This window comes from Melanostigma gelatinosum, assembly GCF_949748355.1.
Source record: "Melanostigma gelatinosum genome assembly, chromosome: 5".
NCBI classification, from domain to species: domain Eukaryota; kingdom Metazoa; phylum Chordata; class Actinopteri; order Perciformes; family Zoarcidae; genus Melanostigma; species Melanostigma gelatinosum.
Window position 1 is genome coordinate 11498195 of NC_136638.1, and position 18717 is coordinate 11516911.

At 46.0% G+C, this 18717-nt stretch overlaps 1 protein-coding gene across 1 annotated transcript; it reads right to left on the reverse strand.

Annotated features, from left to right (window-relative positions):
• Positions 1–88: 88 nt before the first annotated feature.
• cyfip2 (cytoplasmic FMR1 interacting protein 2) lies at positions 89–18441 on the reverse strand. Its single transcript, XM_079268577.1, has 30 exons — positions 18258–18441; positions 14059–14210; positions 13839–13928; positions 12853–12930; positions 12634–12735; positions 12297–12478; positions 12110–12206; positions 10930–11058; positions 10727–10831; positions 10539–10627; positions 10148–10385; positions 9845–9997; positions 9125–9264; positions 8822–8969; positions 8290–8443; positions 8039–8195; positions 7844–7940; positions 7688–7764; positions 7467–7575; positions 7253–7372; positions 6950–7149; positions 6778–6865; positions 6525–6668; positions 6298–6388; positions 5083–5213; positions 3456–3528; positions 3213–3307; positions 2842–3080; positions 2063–2210; positions 89–1963 (listed from the first exon to the last, which is right to left on the reverse strand). Exons 2-30 carry the CDS (start codon positions 14173–14175, stop codon positions 1796–1798), a joined length of 3759 nt encoding a protein of 1252 aa, XP_079124703.1. The 5' UTR covers positions 14176–14210; positions 18258–18441; the 3' UTR covers positions 89–1795.
• Between the last annotated feature and the right edge of the window lie 276 nt (positions 18442–18717).

The following is an 18717-nucleotide window of genomic DNA, read 5'->3' on the forward strand; positions in this document are numbered from 1 at the left end:
TTTGACAAGCAAATACAACTTCCTTTTTTCAGTGAAACATTTTTTTATTTCATGGAAATACAACATAATTCCAAATCCTTTGCAGGACCATTGTTGTACACTTTATATTCTTTTTCTCCACTTTTTTGTACTTGAAAACATGGTCACTTGTACAACAATATCATAAACAAAGCCTCATGTCACAAATGGAGCCATTGATGACAATAAATTACACTTGCCATGCTAAGGTTTTGAGATGATACATTGGTACCTTCATTTGAACTAGATTAACCTTTAAATGAACAATACGTCAGAGTTGAATAAATATGATAAAAAGACACTCGAGTTACAAAAGAAAGTTTGTTCATTCTAAACAGAGCAGAAAAAGACCACAGGGCAGTTTGTGGAGGGTTGCTTCTTAATAATTAGTTTGTTTTCCTTCATATGAAAAAGAAAATAGGGACAAATTTAGCATGTTTTGATGACACTGCTAAATCTAAAGCAAAAGTCCAACAACAGTAAATACTGACTTTATTTAATAAACTGCCCTTTAATTATAACTGACATTTTAGTTATGTTGCTTTCCTTTATGTGCAGAGTATTTAATATGTCTGCTAGACCAACATCATCCATTCACACTCAGAACAGGTTAATCTAGTACAGCACTGTCTTTATACAACCTAGAGGTATTTTCGAATCTTTTTCGCTCTTGAAAAAGTCAACACATTTACCCAGATGAGGAGTCTTTCCTAAATTGTAAATAATACCCCTGTATTCATGTTCAGAATATAAAAAATCTTTCCGACAGACAAAAGAGAGAAAGAAAATACAGTCGATGAGGTTTCCAGCCAGTAGTAGAGAGGCAAGTATACCACGGATGTGTAAATTAAAATATTAACAATTAAAAACAAAAACAATTACAACACTCAACACTTCACTGAGTTCAACAGTGAAATTTACAGCGGAACTTGTACAGAATTAAAATGTGTCAGAAGGAAGCAAAAAAAAAAAACAGGTGTGTGGGGGAGAGATAAATAAAAGCAAATCAAGAATGCGATGTAGCTTCATTCCTTTGAAAGCAAGCGGGTGAAGAAGGATTTAAATGCATCATGGTGATAGACACTGTGGACCATGAACAAGGGCAGACCCGATTATCATACAAATGAGTGAAGAGTTCGCAATGTATCACGATAAACAGGTTCGGGTCGCAATAGAGGACACGCGTAATGGTAGCACAGGGCGTACTGATGTCTGCGGTAGTACGATTAGTAGCTGTCGAAGCACTGAAGAGCACCATGTTAAAATATCTTTATATAACTTCGAAAATTTGCTATTTTCTCGCATTATTTAGTCTTTGATTTAAACATTATTAGATTTACTTTTGTCTCAGCTCGATTGGAAATTCGTAAAGGCCTTTATGAGTCCCAGCGGCCGGGCTTTCGGATCATGTGATGGAGATACTGTTTTGGCATTTGTGTCAGTGGTCCGATCCACAGGTGTGCAGCGGAAGGAATAAGAGGAGGCATGCATGAGTCTGAGTGAGAGCCACACAGATAGTGAAATAAAAAAGAAAAAAGGTGTGAATATACACTTCCGCCTCTGGCCTGGTCCACTTCTAAGGGTTAATGCTTCAAGGATTCAAAGACAGCCACGTTTGAGATAGAGGAACAGTTTGAGAGGATCGGTCTTTGGATTCTCAAAGCCAGTGTGGAGCCATCGTGGTAATCTACACCTCTACAAGCCCAGGGAGAGGCAGAAATTTGACTCACAGCTATGTGTTTTGTGTGTGCGTGTGTGTGTGTGTGAAGAGTGTATTTCAACAGGTGGTAGCCAGGGATTGGTGTATAGGAGGCTGGAAACAGCGAACGTGCTCCACAGTGGAACTGTCCGTCTCCACCGCCTTCATGTACTTGTTGAGGATGGCAAAGATCTCATTGTTGAGGATCTGGTACTTCCTAATGCGGTCGGCCATCTTCTTCAGGGGCTGTCAAGAAGAAAAAGAAAAGAAAAAACGACAGAAAAAGGAATAAGTCGGACAATATTAAGCAGTGTGAGTAAACGTAGCGGTTAAAAGTTTACCCACCACATTCTTGATGATCTCATCCTTGCCGTCCTGTCTTTGGACTTTGAGCAGATGGTAGCAGAAGTCAAAGAGGTCAAAACGACGCTGCTGTCCCAACAGCACAATGATGGCACAGCCGGCCCAGTTCAGCCCGTCGCCGAAGCACTGCCTGATGAGCAAGGCACGTAGAAAACACACGAGTTGTTTTCCCATTAAAGCGAGGCAACTGACAAATTTAAGAAGTGTCGGCAAAATCAAATACTAGTTGAGAAGTTGTGACAATATTAACTGTGCAACAGTGTCTCATTTCTTCTGAAGTCTACCTTCTGTTTTTATCAGCTGCTGATGGTGAAAGGGGAAAGGGTTGACAATGTGAACAAAAATGTAACTTCACTCCGTTTTTATTTGATTTCTTTTTCCTCTTTGTGAAGTAGAGCCATGTCATGAGTGGCAGCATGATGAATGCTTTGACCACGGCAGAAGGAGCAGGAGGAACATCAAGGTGTACTGAAAAAGTTCACGACATCTTCTCTTTCTTTACATCTCAACTAGTACACCAAAGGTAAGAGTCAAAACTTTTCCAATGGAATTTTTTTTTTTTTTTCTGCCAGATTTCTGCCATTTTTACTGAATAAAAATTTAAAACTACAATAAAGTCAGGGTCAAATATAATTTTTTTTTTTAAACAGACTAATTGTATACCAACATGCATCATGTTTGGCTGCAGATGTGCTCTGAAAAAGACAACAACAAAATAAAAAACACTCCAAATGCAGTCAAACCAGCTGGGTGCCACTTACTCCGCCGTGAACTCGTGCGTGCCCACAGGGATGCAGTAGACAAACTGCATGGCGCTCCACAGGCGGTGCAACTCCATACACTCGTCGACGTGCATCACGCCGTTGGTGGGCGGAGGCCCGCGCCACACCCCGTCCTGCAAGAAGCTGCGGATGCGCGTCAGGATGACCTCGAACATGGAAAGGCCGCAGCACAGACGCTCTTTGGTCAGCAGGTCCCCCTCACGGGCAATGGCGATTTGCTGGTGACAAGAAACAGCCGTGATACTTCATTGCCATCGTTAGTAGTGACATTTTAAGAGGAGGCATCAGGTATGATACAAAAGGATCACGTCTTGTCTGCCTTCTTAACGGCAGAGTGGTGTTGAACTCACCTGTGGGGTTCCCAACCTCTCAATTAGAGGCACAAGGTGGAGAGGGGCGTACTTGGCTTCCAGCCTTTTCATCCTCACCTCCAGACGCTCTCCCTCTATAGAACACACAAACACAAGGAGGGACATGTAGACGCTGTACAAAAATGACAGATAAATCAACGGGCAGGCAGCGATAGGACGAGTAATATATTGGTTTTTTTACCCATCTTCCTTGCATTTAGTGGTTGCAAACCTTTTGCATACCTTTGATGTAGACTCTGGGCAGAATGTTCTGGAAGGGGGCGGCATGAAGCAGGTCACACACTTCCTCCTGGGACTAAAATTGAAGCACAACACAAGAAAAGGGTCATTTTAATTCAAAGAGCACCACCCACTCTGCTTTATGGACACCCTCAGAGCATGCAGGTAACCATAAGGCAATGTTGATTGTAAAGAACCCACCCCCAAATACTCAAAATGATCGATCTGAAAGAATGACAGCTTTTAAAGCATATTGTAAATGTTTAAAGTTCGAAGAACTCTGCCATGAGCTCCATATTCTGAGGGATTACTCAACACTGTTGTCAGCTTGCTGTGCAGAGAAGGAGACGAGGTAACAGAATGAGTGTGCGTTTGTTAATCAAGCCATGGTGAACGCAGGATTATACATTTCTCACAACATCCCATCTGATCTGCTTCAGCAGCAAGAGAAGTTTACATCTATCTTAATAAACTCAAAGGCTTCTGGGTAAAATGTCAGTGTGTTAGTGGTGTTCTAGCTATGTGAGGTCATTCTGGATTATCTGGGTGGTTGTCATGATGACAGTTGGTGAGTTATTCAAGACAACATGCTACAAATCAAACGAAATGCAGAGAAGCAGCACCTTGAAACTATCTTGAAACGAAGGGGTGATGAATGAAAAAAGAGCCATGCACAGATCAAAAAAGAAAAGTCACACACACACACACACACACACACACACACACACACACACACACACACACACACACACACACACACACACACACACACACACACACACACACACACACACACACACACACACACACAGAAATGGTAAAGAGAGTGACAGCTGAGTAGTGTTAGGTAGAGCACAAACACCCAGAACCAGAAGAGTGTAAGGAGGAAGAAGTGCAGAGTTTAGCACAAGACCGTATCAACAACCAACCAGAAATGCTGTATTTGATCACCTCTTCCATGGAAGACAAGGACTTAGAAGATTTTCTTTAAATACATACACTTATTGTCCTTTAAAAATAGTATTTTCACTTCATTCAGTAAAAATGTCTCTTTGCTTCCATGGCTGGTTGGAGGTGAAACCGTTTGTGCCGAACTAACATTGTAGAAGAAGAAGAAACAGAAACACAGCAGCCCAAACCAATTAAGAGATAGAAGAGAAAAAGACATTCCGACTCTGTGTTATTTTAAGATAAAACCTAAATCCTTACCACCTGTGGGAGTTGCCAGCGTGTAATGAAAAATAGAGTTGCATTTCAGAAAAAAACCATGAAACAGCACACATATTAGGGGCCACCAGGACCGGGGGCCTGGAAGGTTCTGTCCGTCTTATTTGATTTTGGATGTGAATCAACATCGTAAATTGGGCAGAAACCTCCAGGCACCCAGGGTTTTTGGTCACCCGCAGAAAAACATGGCAGTCAAGACAGCAACACAGTAGCGGACCCTGAGCACTGAGCATAGGACCACAGAGGGACCAACACTGGGAAGGTTGGGAAAGCAGAGTAATAAAGGATTAATAATACAGATACAGCATGTCAAAACAACAAAGAAAGATAAGATATAGGGTCAGGGGTTTCATACGGTGACACATAGTAAGAAGGGAAGTGGAAACTAAAGGAAATGGCTTACCAGAGCTTGCTCGATGAGCAGGCAGAAGAGGATGGCATTTCCCACCTCCCGTAAGCTCTGGAAGACATCTGTCTTCAGCTCTGCATATTCAATGATATCCTTGAGCTGATGGTGGAAGAACTCCAAGATACCTGCGATGGCAGAAACAGCCATGACACCTCGTTAAATTCACATTTTTGTAAAAAAAAAAAAAGAAAAGAAAAATCGATTGTTGAACCTCCTTTTTTTCTTTTGATCTCTAAAGTCAAACCTGCAGCCGAGCAGTAAGCGGCCGCTGATACCTCATTATGTCATTGATAATCTATCGCTACCAGGATGAATCTGTGGGAAGTCAGCGGGTCTACCCCTGACCCAACATTCGGTCCGAGCATCAGGGCCCCGAGGCGGGAAGAACGTGAACTGAGGACAGTGAGATCACAGGCAGTAAGCCAGGAAACAGAAATGAGTGTACAGAACATCAGTAATCTACAGATGACTGAGCGCTCCTCGTAAAGGACATCCCATCCGACCTCGCTCTGCTCTGCACGCACACACCTCCAGCCAAAATCGCACAGAGCAGGTGAGGAAAGACACCGAGACGCAAAGTAAGTCGGCAGAAAAGTAGAGCTTCTTTTACGCTTTTGAAATAGGAATTTTAAAGCATTTCACCGATCCCAAATTTGATTACCATTGCAGCAGAGTTGCTATTTCCCCCCCCCCGACCGTGTCGGCTCATTTTACACCCCTCCTAACTGCTGTACAATGCCGGCTGTTTGATTCTTCTTGATGTCGTGGTTTATATGCTGTCAGCATTTTCTACGGCTGGCTCTGTGCTGCAAATGTTTAACTTGCGGCTCCAAAGTAATCTGTTATTTCAGTAATGGCTCCAAGTCCCCGACGAAGCTCAAAGAGGTAGCATGGGCACAACATTCGAGAGCGGTTGGCAAGGAGGTGGACTGAGCTAGAATTAAAATGGGAAACGCGTGGAAGTGAAGTGCCGACTGTAGCAAAAAAAATAAAATAAAGAAAAACAGACCCAGTTGCGCATTAATATTAATCTGACTCAAGTGGGGTTCAGGTTTCAGGTAAATGACTTCATGCATGTCTGTCTTCAATGCATCCACCACCCTTCTAATGCATCGAAAAGTAATGAACAGAATAAAAACTGAGGTTATAAAGTGAAATAACTCCACAGGCTCTTTATTCACTCCAACAGCGGAGAGACTGGGAGCTCACCTGGAGAGCCATACTCGTGGCGCGGCAGGCGGCAGATCTTGGGCATGACTTCTATCAGGGTTTTCACGTACTGCAGGATGGTGCCCTGTAACTGCAAGAAAGGGACACGGAAGATAAATAGAAATACAGCAGATAAAAGAAAAAAAAACAAATCACAGTAAGAATCCAGTAAACTGAGGAAGGGAGCATGTTTTTCAGGGTGGAAATGGAAAATGGAAGACGAATACCAGGCTCTTGACAATCTTGAGCAGCTCCTCCATCACCACAGCAATGCCTTGGTAACCAAGGAGACGGCAGATGGTCTTGAAGTGGGGCGGGCCGACAAAGTTCCTGTAGGAGCTGTATATGTGGGAGTAGGCAATGTTCAGAGGCTGCGAAAGAGAGGAAGAGAAGCCGGGTTAATCTGGAGCAGTTCACAACATTCTAATTCAAGAATCTTTGCTGCACGATAAAACTCAAAAGTCGTCAGCGGCGCCATACCTTGGACCCATACAGGTAGTAAGGCTGCACGTTCGCTGGCTTGTCTCTTTGAGGCTCCTGGGTGAAGGGAATGGCTGTGCGCACAAAGCTGAGGAGAAAACCATGGTTTTAAACAAACAAACAAGCTATTCAAGAAAATGTATCTCTGCGACCGTACACCGACAACACCCACCGGTTGGTGGATCCGTTGTAGCAGTAGTTGGGCAAGAAATCGAAGTTGAGCTCCCAGAAGACGTGGAGCGTGATTCGCCCGTAGGGAGCGGAGACATTGTGGTTGGCCTCGCGGAACATGGCGTCGAAGCTGTCCAGGGTCATGTGCTTGCACAGGAGCCGGTGGGTTAGTCTGTTGATCTCCAGCAGCCACTCCAGCTCCTGTTGGAGGAGGGATACAAGGATTCGTATGGAGGAAAACACACAGTCTGATGAGGATATGAAAGGGGGAAAGCTCGGCTTTGTTTAGCGCGCATCGTCGCACCACTATGGAAGTGAGGTCCTCGCTCTCAAAGCGGCTGATGGCATGGTCCAGGGACTTGTACATCGCCGCCGAGATCCTCTGGGTGATCAGACGGTTCAGGTCAATGGAGCGACCTAGCAGCTGCAAGAAACCAGGAGGAATGGTGAAGAAATACAGTAGAACACACAAATAAGCTGCCAAATAAAATAAAAAGGCACAGGAGCGACAGAGGTACCTGCACGTGTCTCTGTTTGAGCAGCGTCTCGTAGCGGTTTGACGGCGGGTACGGGATGATCACGCCATAGTTTTTACACTCCGCTCTGAAGCGCTTGTCTAGGAGGACGCTGTGAAACACGTAGCACGTGATGTATTAGATGAAGTTCGGGAGGACTGCTATAATATCTGGAACTAATTCCAAACGTAGAGAGAGAGAGGAAGTCACTCCTTCTACTGTACCTTCCAGCCATTGCTTTGTAGTAGGCAAATATCTGATCGGCCAACTTGTAGACAAACTGGTCAAAGCAGAGGTTTACCTGAGGACAAGAGGAACACTATGACGGTGCGCTGCGTTTGCATCCTACATGTATTCAAGTGATGGTCTTAAGACCGTACCTCGGCCTCGATTTCATCATACAGGAACTGCTTCTTGAACTTGGTGAGAGCGTAGTAGCCGCTGTCGTTGTACAAGTCGAGAGGATACAGCACATATCTGGAGGAGGGGGGGGGGGGGGGGGGGGGGGAATGGCGGTTATAACGCAGTCCGTTTTCTCAAGGTACAAAACCCAAACAATGGGAGTCTTGTCTTACTCCATCATGGAGGGCTCCTTGGTCTCCAGGATGTGGTCGGTGAGGATCCAGGGCATGGACATCTCAATGGGGAACTGGATCCTGCGACCCATGGTGAGCTCCAGGAAGAACTCTCTGAACCACAGCTGGGACAGGTCACAGCACTGCTGCAGGGCCTCTGGACAACACATCAGGTCATTTTGACAAGAGCTGCTTCAATAGGACCTTATTTTGCTTCCACGACGCGATCGACGCCGACAGCTTCTACTCACCGCTGAAGTTGAGCAGGTGTGTGAAGAAGAAGGAATGTTTGTGGAAGTCTTCGATGGCCACCACGATGGGTCCGTCCAGACTGCTGCGGAGAGTCTTCTTCGACCCGCTCTTGTCTGCTATCAATGATTCCAGCATGGTGCGCACCATGTACAGCTGCAGAGGGAAGACCAAAGGTAAAGAGGTGAAAACGTTCCTCGCAGCACGTTTCAGGGTGCTCATGAAATCAACCATTGTTAATAATTTGCCACCATATTATTAAACATGACTCTGACTATACTTTGCGTATAGTACAGAGTCTTTTCAAGAGAAGGATTTGCACTATTTTGGGAGGAAAAGGAATGTGGAAATGATTTTTAACCTTCAGAATAAAAGCCTTGGACAGACAGTAAATTTAGAGTTATTCAGTAAGTCACATGTGAACGTTACAGCTACTGTGATTCCAGTATACCAGTTCAGACGGGAATGTTTTCAGTGAAACATTTCGTTTACACTCTTCCTTCCCCAAGCACCCTGATCCATTCCACGTCTTACCTGTGTGCTGGATGGTCCTACAGCCCTGCGGGGCACTTTGATGTCAAATCCACCTTTTGGGTCCTTCTCCCCCCTCAGGCAGGGGTCATTTGGGGGTTCCCTCACCCCATCCCAGTCGCACACAGTCTTACGAATGGCCTGAAGAACACTACAGACGAAGAAAACGGGATTATAGAAGTTCTTTAGGTCTTTAAGGGTAAAAGAAAACACAGGAGATTAAGTTGAATGTACTTTGATCAAATCATCATTGTGTGTGCGCGTGTGTGTGCGCGTGTGTGTGTGTGTGTGTGTGTGCGCGTTTACCTAATGAGGACGTTCTTCTTCTTGCGTACAGCCTGGCGCAGCGGCTCTCTGAGGGTCATCTGGGCAAAGTCCTGCAGCGCTGCGTAGATGGTATTCCTGATGGCCTGGTTGAACACCGACTCCATTCGGCCCATCAGAACCTGCACAGTTCATTACACAGCACCGTGATCATCATCGTCATCTCGGTCACGAGGGCTACTCAGTATCAAAGGAATGATTTGACATTTTGGGAAGAACACATGTTGACTTTACTGCCGAGAGTTCGACGAGAAGCCCAATCCCACTCTGATATCCGTCTGTTAAAGACGCCCTCCAGACCACTCAGCTCTGAATAATAATGTGTGTCTCATGTGGTTCCATTACCTAGTTAAAATGCTGATATATACTGTACACACCTTTATTAATTAATTAACTCCTTCTCGGAAAATGAAGAATCAAAGAATAGATAGAGCCAGGCTAACACTTTCCCCCTGTTTTCAGTCTTTATGCTAAGCTAAGCTATCCGGCTTCCGGCTCTTGCTTCATATTCAACGGGCACACACGAGTGTGCTTTTGATCTTCTCATTCAACCCCGAGCTAGAATGAAAATAAGTGCATTTCCCAAAATGTCAAAGATATTTATTTCAGGTGAACAATGGACGACATCAAAGATGTTTGGTGCACAGCTTCTCGTGTGACAATTTCCGGACTAAATAACACCGGGGGTCACCGGTGTTTTACCTGCAGCCCTTTGATCATAGCAATGACCTCCACCAGGGCAAATTTCTCCTCACTGGTGTAATTGTATCGCGTGGCTCGTTCGTACTCCTCCGCTGTGCCTGGACAGTCCTTGTTACAGAACTTATCCGTGGGATGGACCAGCTTCCAAGAGTACTGAAATAGACAGGGAGAGCTATAAATAAACCATCAATTTCAAAAAAACCCGCAAAACTTTTCATACCTAAAGCCCCAGGCATATTGACTGCTGCACAAGTGGGTTTTTTTCCCCCCAAACACAAAATCGACCCCCTCGCTTTGACTCACAACTTCCATCACGTGCGTGCTCCACTTGGACAGCAGTTGCAGACCCCTCAGCGCGAGGTCAAACAGCTCTCTGTACTCCTCGTCGGACTTCTGGCTGTCCAGGCCCGAGCCCGTCACCACTTCGCTGTTGCTGTAGCGCGCCAGCTCCGAGATGAAGCGGATGTGGTCCTCCCTGATCTGCACCATCTGCTCGCACAGGTTGTACTGTGGCGAGATGCTGCTCTGGGTGCACGTCCACCTGGGCACAAAAATGGAAAAAGGTGGAGGCGGGCGGGAGCAGATGGCGGCGGTTGGTCAGGGACGGCTGGTTTTGTGCTCGACAGCATTTCTGCACACTACGTATATATATATACATATACATATATATAGATGGCTAGACATGTCCTCTTACTTGGACTTGTTTTCTTCGTAGTGGGCACTTGTCTCAATGTAGCGGGACAGCTCTATCTGCATGTCTCCGAACAGTGGCACCACTTGAAGCTGAAAAACACAGAAAAAAAAATAAAAAGTCTCACACTCAAGTCACGCACACAAACACACCGCTGGATGAAAGAGATGCTGAATCAGCAAAAGCCTCACTTTGAAGAACTTGTCAATCTTGCTCAGGTTGATCCTCTTTTTGGCATCCAGTTTGTAGATGTTACTCACGTTCCCATCCATCAGGTACAGACCAAAGCCCATCACCTGCCACACAGAGAGAGAGGTGGTTTGGGGACGTTTAGCCGGCTAAAGATCACACCGGTGACCGTTCTAGGTTGGCAGCAGGAAAGAGGTACGTTTACCTTAAGCAGCATGTGTTTCTCGCTGGGCGTCAAATACATCTTGTTCTCATAATAGTCGACACAGATGTTGACGATGTCGGCCAGAAGCTCCTCGTAGCCAGGAATGACCTCCAACTGTTGCTGCAGGCACTACACACAAAACAGAAGACCGAACAACAGCTCACCGTCACACAAATTCATCTCCAGCAGTGATGGGCAGAGGACGTCTTCGGGGGCTTTCTTTCTCTTTGTGCTGGGAAAAAAAGCTTCAAAGCCTCAAACGCAGCACACAGTGACATCTTGTGGCCAAATGTATAACATCATTCCTACAAGCGCCACAACTCCTACATATGAAGTATAATAGCTGACACACAACCTCAATGCACTGTATTGGTGTAGTGTAGGGTTGCGAGTTGCAATGTGATTATTAAATGAGCTGACTCATCTTATTGCACTGGCCTGTTACTTGGTATCAGACGGAAATGTTCTCATACTTATGAATATATCTGTCTGGTGTACGTCTCAATATTCCTCTCTTCTTGTCCCACGGATGTGCCCATCACAGCTTTAAGTGGTAAAACTATGAAACGGGATGAAGCGCTTTCTGTCGCTTTCAGTCACGGTGGTTTCCTCGGTTGACACAATGTATTGAAAGTGCTTCAGAGCTGCTGAACCGTTCGCCCATTTATAATTTACAGAAAGGGATTATTCAAGCAACTTGGGGTTCAGTGTCTCACTCAAGGACACTTCAACACGCGGACAGGAGGAACTGGGGATCGAACCGCCAACCTTGTGGTTTCAGGACAATCCGCTCTCTCGCACACGTCGGTAAATAAACAAATCGTGTAAGTATCATCAACTTGTGTTTATTTTCTGCAATATTCCAGAAAACTTTCAGTCAGACAACCTGTGACGTCACCTTTGAAGAGTACAAATGTACGTCATCAGCTCAGTTTGTGTAGAAAGTCTGGAGTATCAGGTTAGCATGTTGCTGTAAGTCTGCATTATTACAAACTAAAGGCCATTTTTTCCCACAAAGACACTGAAAACTCAGCCTTGAAACACCTCACAACAGCAGCACGGCATACAAAATGTCTCACTAATTAAAACAGTCAGCCTTCCGTCCTCCCGTGTCCTTACACAGTCGCACATTTTTACACCACACGTGTTGTAAAGACACGTCTGGAGTCTGCCCACCAACCTGAGTGATCCTGTTGTGGTTGGCTAAAAACATGGAGAGGTTCTGGGACTCCTGGATGGACTGAGGGTCGGCCATCTTCCTCAGGAATTGAGCAGCCCTGGAGGCAGATGAGGAGAGAGAGAGAGACGTAAACTTGGCTCGAACTAAACTATTCTACATGAGGATTCCTTCATTCATGGTTCGCTACCTTTTGTAGGCAGAGTGATCATTCTTGACGCTGCACTTCATGTTCTTCAGCTCGTCCAGTACCGCAAACATGTTAATAAATTTGCCCAGAGTGAGCAGGTAGGCCTCAGACACGAAGTCCTTCCTCCTCTCAGCGTGACACAGGCGCTTCACTTCGCTACAGAAACGCTCTATGGCTTTACGCTGTGAAGACGAGCAAATCGGGAGATCGTTAGAACTCACAAATAAACGTTCTGTGTCCCAAAAGACACCAAACAAGCAAATTCTGAAATAAAAATGGACGTCATTGTATGAACCCAATTGCCGGCTTTTTTTTCTCTCAGGCAGCCGAGTCTTACCTGGAAGTACATGAACTTCATGAGCTTGGTGACTTCAGGTTCTAAGACCTCCACCGTTTTCTCATAGATCTCCACTCTGTTGGGCTGCTCGTTGCATTTCACCTAGCAAACACAAGAGGGCGCCACCAAGCGGTTTGATTTTGCAGCAGCAGTACAGCTTGTTAAATTCAGCTAATTCATACAACATTACAGCTTGTTTGCAGGGGGGGGGGGGGTTACCTGGGGAATGGCTCTGGAGCAGCTTCTCCAAGTGTAAAGCATCACAGCGTACTCATGTCCTTCCTCCAGCATCTCATTCTGCCCAAATAATACAGACAGAATACAACTAAATCAATGCACAGTTACAGGAAATGTTCAACTGGCAAAATCCTTTAATTCCCTGCATCTCATTCTTAAAAAGAACAGTTCAGTTTCTGGAAAGAAATGTTGCCGTTTCGTTTTTTTTAAAGGCAGACGTCTCTACGGCCGATATCTCCAAAACTAGGCAACTCACACCAAACGTGTGTTGTTGGTTTTGGGATGAACTGTCCCTTTAAGGCACTGGACAGTACAAAATATTTCTAATTTCTCAGACGAGTCACATATCCCATGGATGAATGGGGCTCGATAAATATTTCAGCGCGGGGGGGGGGGGGGGGGGGGCATTCCTTCTCATTCAGAAGTAGGTGAGACAGATTTCTCAATTACTCCGGCTGAAGAGAGGAGCGACCTCAAACCCACCGGCTTCAATCTCCTCAATAGAGCTTCCTGATTAAATAAGGTTAAATAAAGTGCTACTTCCCCTCTTTGCCAGTCAAATCACACTCTCCATTCATTCACCACCAGGGGAAAAAAAGTTGTACTGGTCCATTGGCTGCCTGTGTGTGTGTGTGTGTGTGTGTGTGTGTGTGTGTGTGTGTGTGTGTGTGTGTGTGTGTGTGTGTGTGTGTGTGTGTGTGTGTGTGTGTGTGTGTGTGTGTGTGTGTGTGTCCTGCCACGGGCCTCGCCAAACCCTAACAAAAGAGCCAAATGACAATCAATTGACAAACAACAAGGCTCGCTTTAAGGAAGTGAGGCTGCTTCCCACAGTTGGTGTAGTGTTCACTGAAAGGGGAACAGCAACTATTCAAGACAGACAAACAAATATTGATTCAACCAATCAGATGTGAAGAAATAGAAAACAATGTCATGACATTGTTTTTTTTAAACTGGAGCACGTTTCTCACCATGCTGGAGTGGACAGTAGCTTGCTCTATATAACGGGCGATGCCGGTCACGAACGCATTCCTGTCTTCAAAGTTGGTGTCAAAGTTCGCCTGGAGAAGGAAGGAAGGGAGGAAACAGTTAATGGGGGTGCGTTGGAGACGTCGGAACCGCCGGGGGACGCTGGCGGGCATCGGCGGCTTGTGTGTGTGTGTGTGTGTGTGTGTGTGCGCGAGCGTGTACCTGGTACATGATGGAGGAGGGAGGGGGCTCGATGCATGGCTGCTGGTCCGGGAGGGGCAGCTCCTCCAGCAGGTCCACATTGGACAGGGCATCCTCCAGGGTCACGTGGGTCGTCATGGTAACAAGGCGTCACTCACACACAACACCCGAGTCTGAGAGAGAGGAGAGAGGAGAGAGAGCATATGAGATAAGGACGCAGAAGATGCGAAATGGGACCGAGCATGCACACAGGGGTACTTGTACTACTTGTAGTCTGCAGTTCCAACAAGTACCAACAAGCAAGTACCAACTAAGAACGCATGAAAGTTAATTAGCGAGTGAGCGGAGGAGTTGAGACAGTTCTGAATGGATGAAGTAGATGACTAGTCAACTAGTCGGCTACATTTTTCACTAAAAGTAAATGGCTGAAAATCAAATCGGTAGTGAAGGTATAGCTATAGCCAGATGATGCAATGATAATGCCAACAAATCCGCCCAATATTATGTCGACGTGTCTAGACTCCACTTCCTCTTGAAGCCCCGTTGGGGCTGTGCGGTGGTGCACCTGTATCCTCTCTCATTCGCTCTGAGGCCTCTCACGCTCTCCTTTTTTTCACCTCTTCATCTGACTAGAGGCTTCTTCTGTTTTTTCAAAAGCGTATAGTTCTTGAAATGCCAAGACCTGGAAATCTCATTGATCTGAGAGAGAGAGTAAGCCGGTGTAAAACCGTCGAAATATAAAGCCGAAGAGTAATATTCATTACCCGCTTTCCAAAGACCATGCCTCCATTTGTTTTCCTCTCAATTTGATCCCCATCACAATGACAGTGTCTTCTCGTAGCCAGCGTGGAAGTGCGTCGCCTGCCTAACACGTCCACCGAGACACATTGTTGTTGACCATGCCCACACACACACACACACACACACACACACACGCATTGGCATGATCACAGACGACACAGGGCGAGGAGGAGGCGGGTGGAGTTTCCTGTCACATCAGACCGTCACACTTAACGAAACGCGGAGGTTATATTTGCATGAGGTAAACCACCGGTCTTGAAGGCCAAAATTCATACAGACGGCTGAGTCATCGAACTTCTAATGAAACCTCAGCGAGCGTCACTTCCGTGTATTGGCACAGAAAAGACCGGTCGCATAGAGATTAACAAATTTAGAGGCTGACTGGATTCTTACATCAAATCCATGCTGTTGTGTCTGTTTTAAAAGACTGTCGTTTCCTGTAATCGTTCCACTGCAGCGACTTTACAACCTGGATTCACACACCCTCCTCCGAGATGCTTTGAGAAGACTCCGCTGGTTATTTTTAACTGTTCAGCTTCTAGAAAATGAAACAAGCAGCTCGCTACAAGGGGTTCTGTGAGGCCGCTACTGAACTCCCATCTGTGCTCGGGAATACAGACGGGGACTGAAGCCTGGGTTGGCTGAATAAACTTTCCCACCCTGTACCCGTCTCTGTTCGACAGTTGGCGTGTGTGTGTGTGTGTGTGTGTGTGTGTGTGTGTGTGTGTGTGTGTGTGTGTGTGTGTGTGTGTGTGTGTGTGTGTGTGTGTGCATCTTCACAAAGCAAAGAGCCCCTTCATTCCCTTCTGGACACTTAGTAACCGAGCCGCGGGCCTGTTTCACACCGGAACGGCCAAGTGAGGCCACACACACACACACACACACACACACCACTCATTTTTCTTTTTCCAGAGTTCCCATACAATAGCACTTGAACATCCCATAACACAGTATGCATGCACAGCAAAAAAATGCCCTCCAGGCCAATCTGGCATCTCAGCTAAAGCTACTATACGTGACGAGCTCGGGTGAGATCCCATGACGGCACCAGACCATGAGGATCACGGGGCTTTGAGGAAGTGCTGAAAATATTACACCTAAAAAGAAGAATGGGCAACGAGGCAGAGTAGGAGAAGCATCGAAACAGCAAAGAGCAGCGTTGTGTAGAAGGAAAAAGCTAGACCGGTATGTGCTGCGAGGAGTGTGTGCGTGTGTCATACGTCTCGTCTGAGAGAAAGTGTGTCAACTCCAGGGTCACACCACTCACAGGGATCTCCCCCTAAATGCTAGTTCTGTAATATATATATATATATATATATATATATATATATATATATATATATATATATCATGATCACACACACACACACACAGTGTAAACACTGGTCACATGTGTGTGTTCCAGCAGCATCTGTGCGGTCCACAGTGCGTCCCCCCGTCCTGCATTCGACGGGCCGATTGTCATTTTGCCGTCGTCTCATGACCCCCGTGATGTCACGCTCCACTTGAAGAACAAAACAACAATGAACATCACACACAAACATGCATTGAGGGGGGGGGGGAAACAAAACACTAGCCTGGCTCACGTGACCGAGCGGGAGGACAGGGAGGACGGTGAGACAAGAACCTTTTTCTGTAGATTTGTGGTAAATATGACAGCGTGCAGGGTCATACTGGAACTTGTGATTGGTGACAGACAAATGGTTTCTGTTCATCATATCTGTCTCCTCTACTTCTCTTTTCTTTCTTGGTTGGTCGGTTATTCATGTCTGCAGGCCTTTGTCTTTCTGTCTTTGTCTCTCAATTTGCTCAACTGAAAACAGCAGCAGCAGCATCCTCAGCTGCTAACGGCTGCTCACGAGGTAATAAATACATTGATGCTCGTAATATGGTAAATAAACACAGGGCTACGATGACAAATGCCAATAGCCAAATCATAGGGCTGAAACGAATGCTTATTTTCATGATCGATTGACACAAAATGTCCATCTCAGAGCTCAAGACGAAGTCTCCAAACGTCTTGAGCTTTGTCCGACCAGCAGTCCGAAACCCAAAGACCTTCTATTTACAATCACATACAAACAGAAAAGGGGGAAATACTCACATTCGGGAACCTGGAGCTCGTGAATTACTTGGGCACGTTTGCTCGATTTACAATAAATCATGTCCTACTGATCGACTAATCAATGAATCCATTGATCATGAACAAAGAAGGGGAAAACCTTGAAGACTGAAAGGCACGAGCCACCAATAACCTAAGCATCTACAATATACACACCACATCTATCGCGCGTCTGTCTCTCCTCCGATGCTCATGTGGTTTTGGACTGTACAATAAGCAATGACTGCAATTAATACTGGGGATTTAATTCACTATGGATCAGTATCAGCAGCAGCAAAGCATCCACAGCGAGTCGTTACATCACTGCGTGTTGGCGAGGGGGGCTGGCATACAGATTTACAACTCGGCGAGTCTGCAACAGCAGCAGCACGTTCATGTTTCTACTCAAAGTCCACTGGATGGATATAGATGATAATCACGGGATCGAAACGGAGTGCTGCATTCATTAGATGGCAGCAGGACAGTGCTTACACATGTGTGTGTGTGTGTGTGTGTGCGTGTGTGTGTGTGTGTGTGAGAAACGGAAGTAGGTGCTCCTGTCATTTGTGCACCCAGTAACAGGCCTGCCTGTCATGATGGCTGTGAAACCGTCTCCGATGCATTGCCATGGTGTGTGTGTGTGTGTGTGTGTGTGTGTGTGTGTGTGTGTGTGTGTGTGTGTGTGTGTGTGTGTGTGTGTACCCTGCTGGCCGATGGGTCAAGGGGAGGCGATAAGGGGGGGGGGGGGAAGAGAGAAAGAGAGAGAGAAAAAAGGGCGATACATGATGAAATGGAGTGAAAGCGGTGTTGTGAAATCGATCCGGATGAAGCATCATATTCACTCCTCTCTCTCCTCATCATAGCGGGCATCTCGTTCCTCTGTGCGGAGATAATAATAAAAAATCCAACGCCGTTATCGGGTCATACAATCGCAGCTTTTTTTCCGTGATCCATCTTTCATCAGCGCACTTGCTACACAGGAAAAAAAGAGCTCTCCTCACCCCACCCATCTCAGTGTGAGCTACGATGCCGACGTTAGCTAACGGGGATCCCATTCATGTGTCAGAATAATCCGCGGAGGGGAGAAAAAAAAAAAAACGGGGGACGTTCAATCCGGGTCACGCGGCGGCGATTTAACAGCGATCGGGCTGAATATCGGGTTTGTGCACGGACGGATAAGTAACGGGAAGGATGCACGGTGCGAGGAAAAAAACCCAGCCCTGTAGTGTCTCCAGCCATCATCACTACCGAGCGCACATCACCAGCCCCGTTCATCTTTAGCGCTGCGGCTCCATCCATCGCTACATTTGCCACATACCTGTAAATTGCATGTCCGGCCGGCGAGATCCAGAGACGGGCGGACGGTGTCGCGGTGTGCGACGGTGATCCAATGTTTCTTTTTTTTTCTTCTTCTTTTTCTTCTCTTCTTCTTCTTCTTCTGTGCCGATTGATGCTCTAGTTTCGCCCCGCTCCAACCCAGAGAGCTAATCCACCCCACACAAAGAGCAGAAAATGGCTGCAAGTGCATTTTCTTAAAGGGACAGTCACAGCGGAGTGATCGATGATGGGGGGCCTGCCCCCTCACACCTGTTGATTCTATTCATTTGAGTTTTCGGAAAGGGAAAGAAAACATAAATACACTCTTAATATATTCCTGCCATATCGTGTATATAAATGTTGTTTTATTGAATCCATAAAAAGTGATGATACTGGACAAAACTAGAAAGTACTCTCAGACCCCTGGTGGCAAGATGCATTGGGTCCATATTGCCCCACTT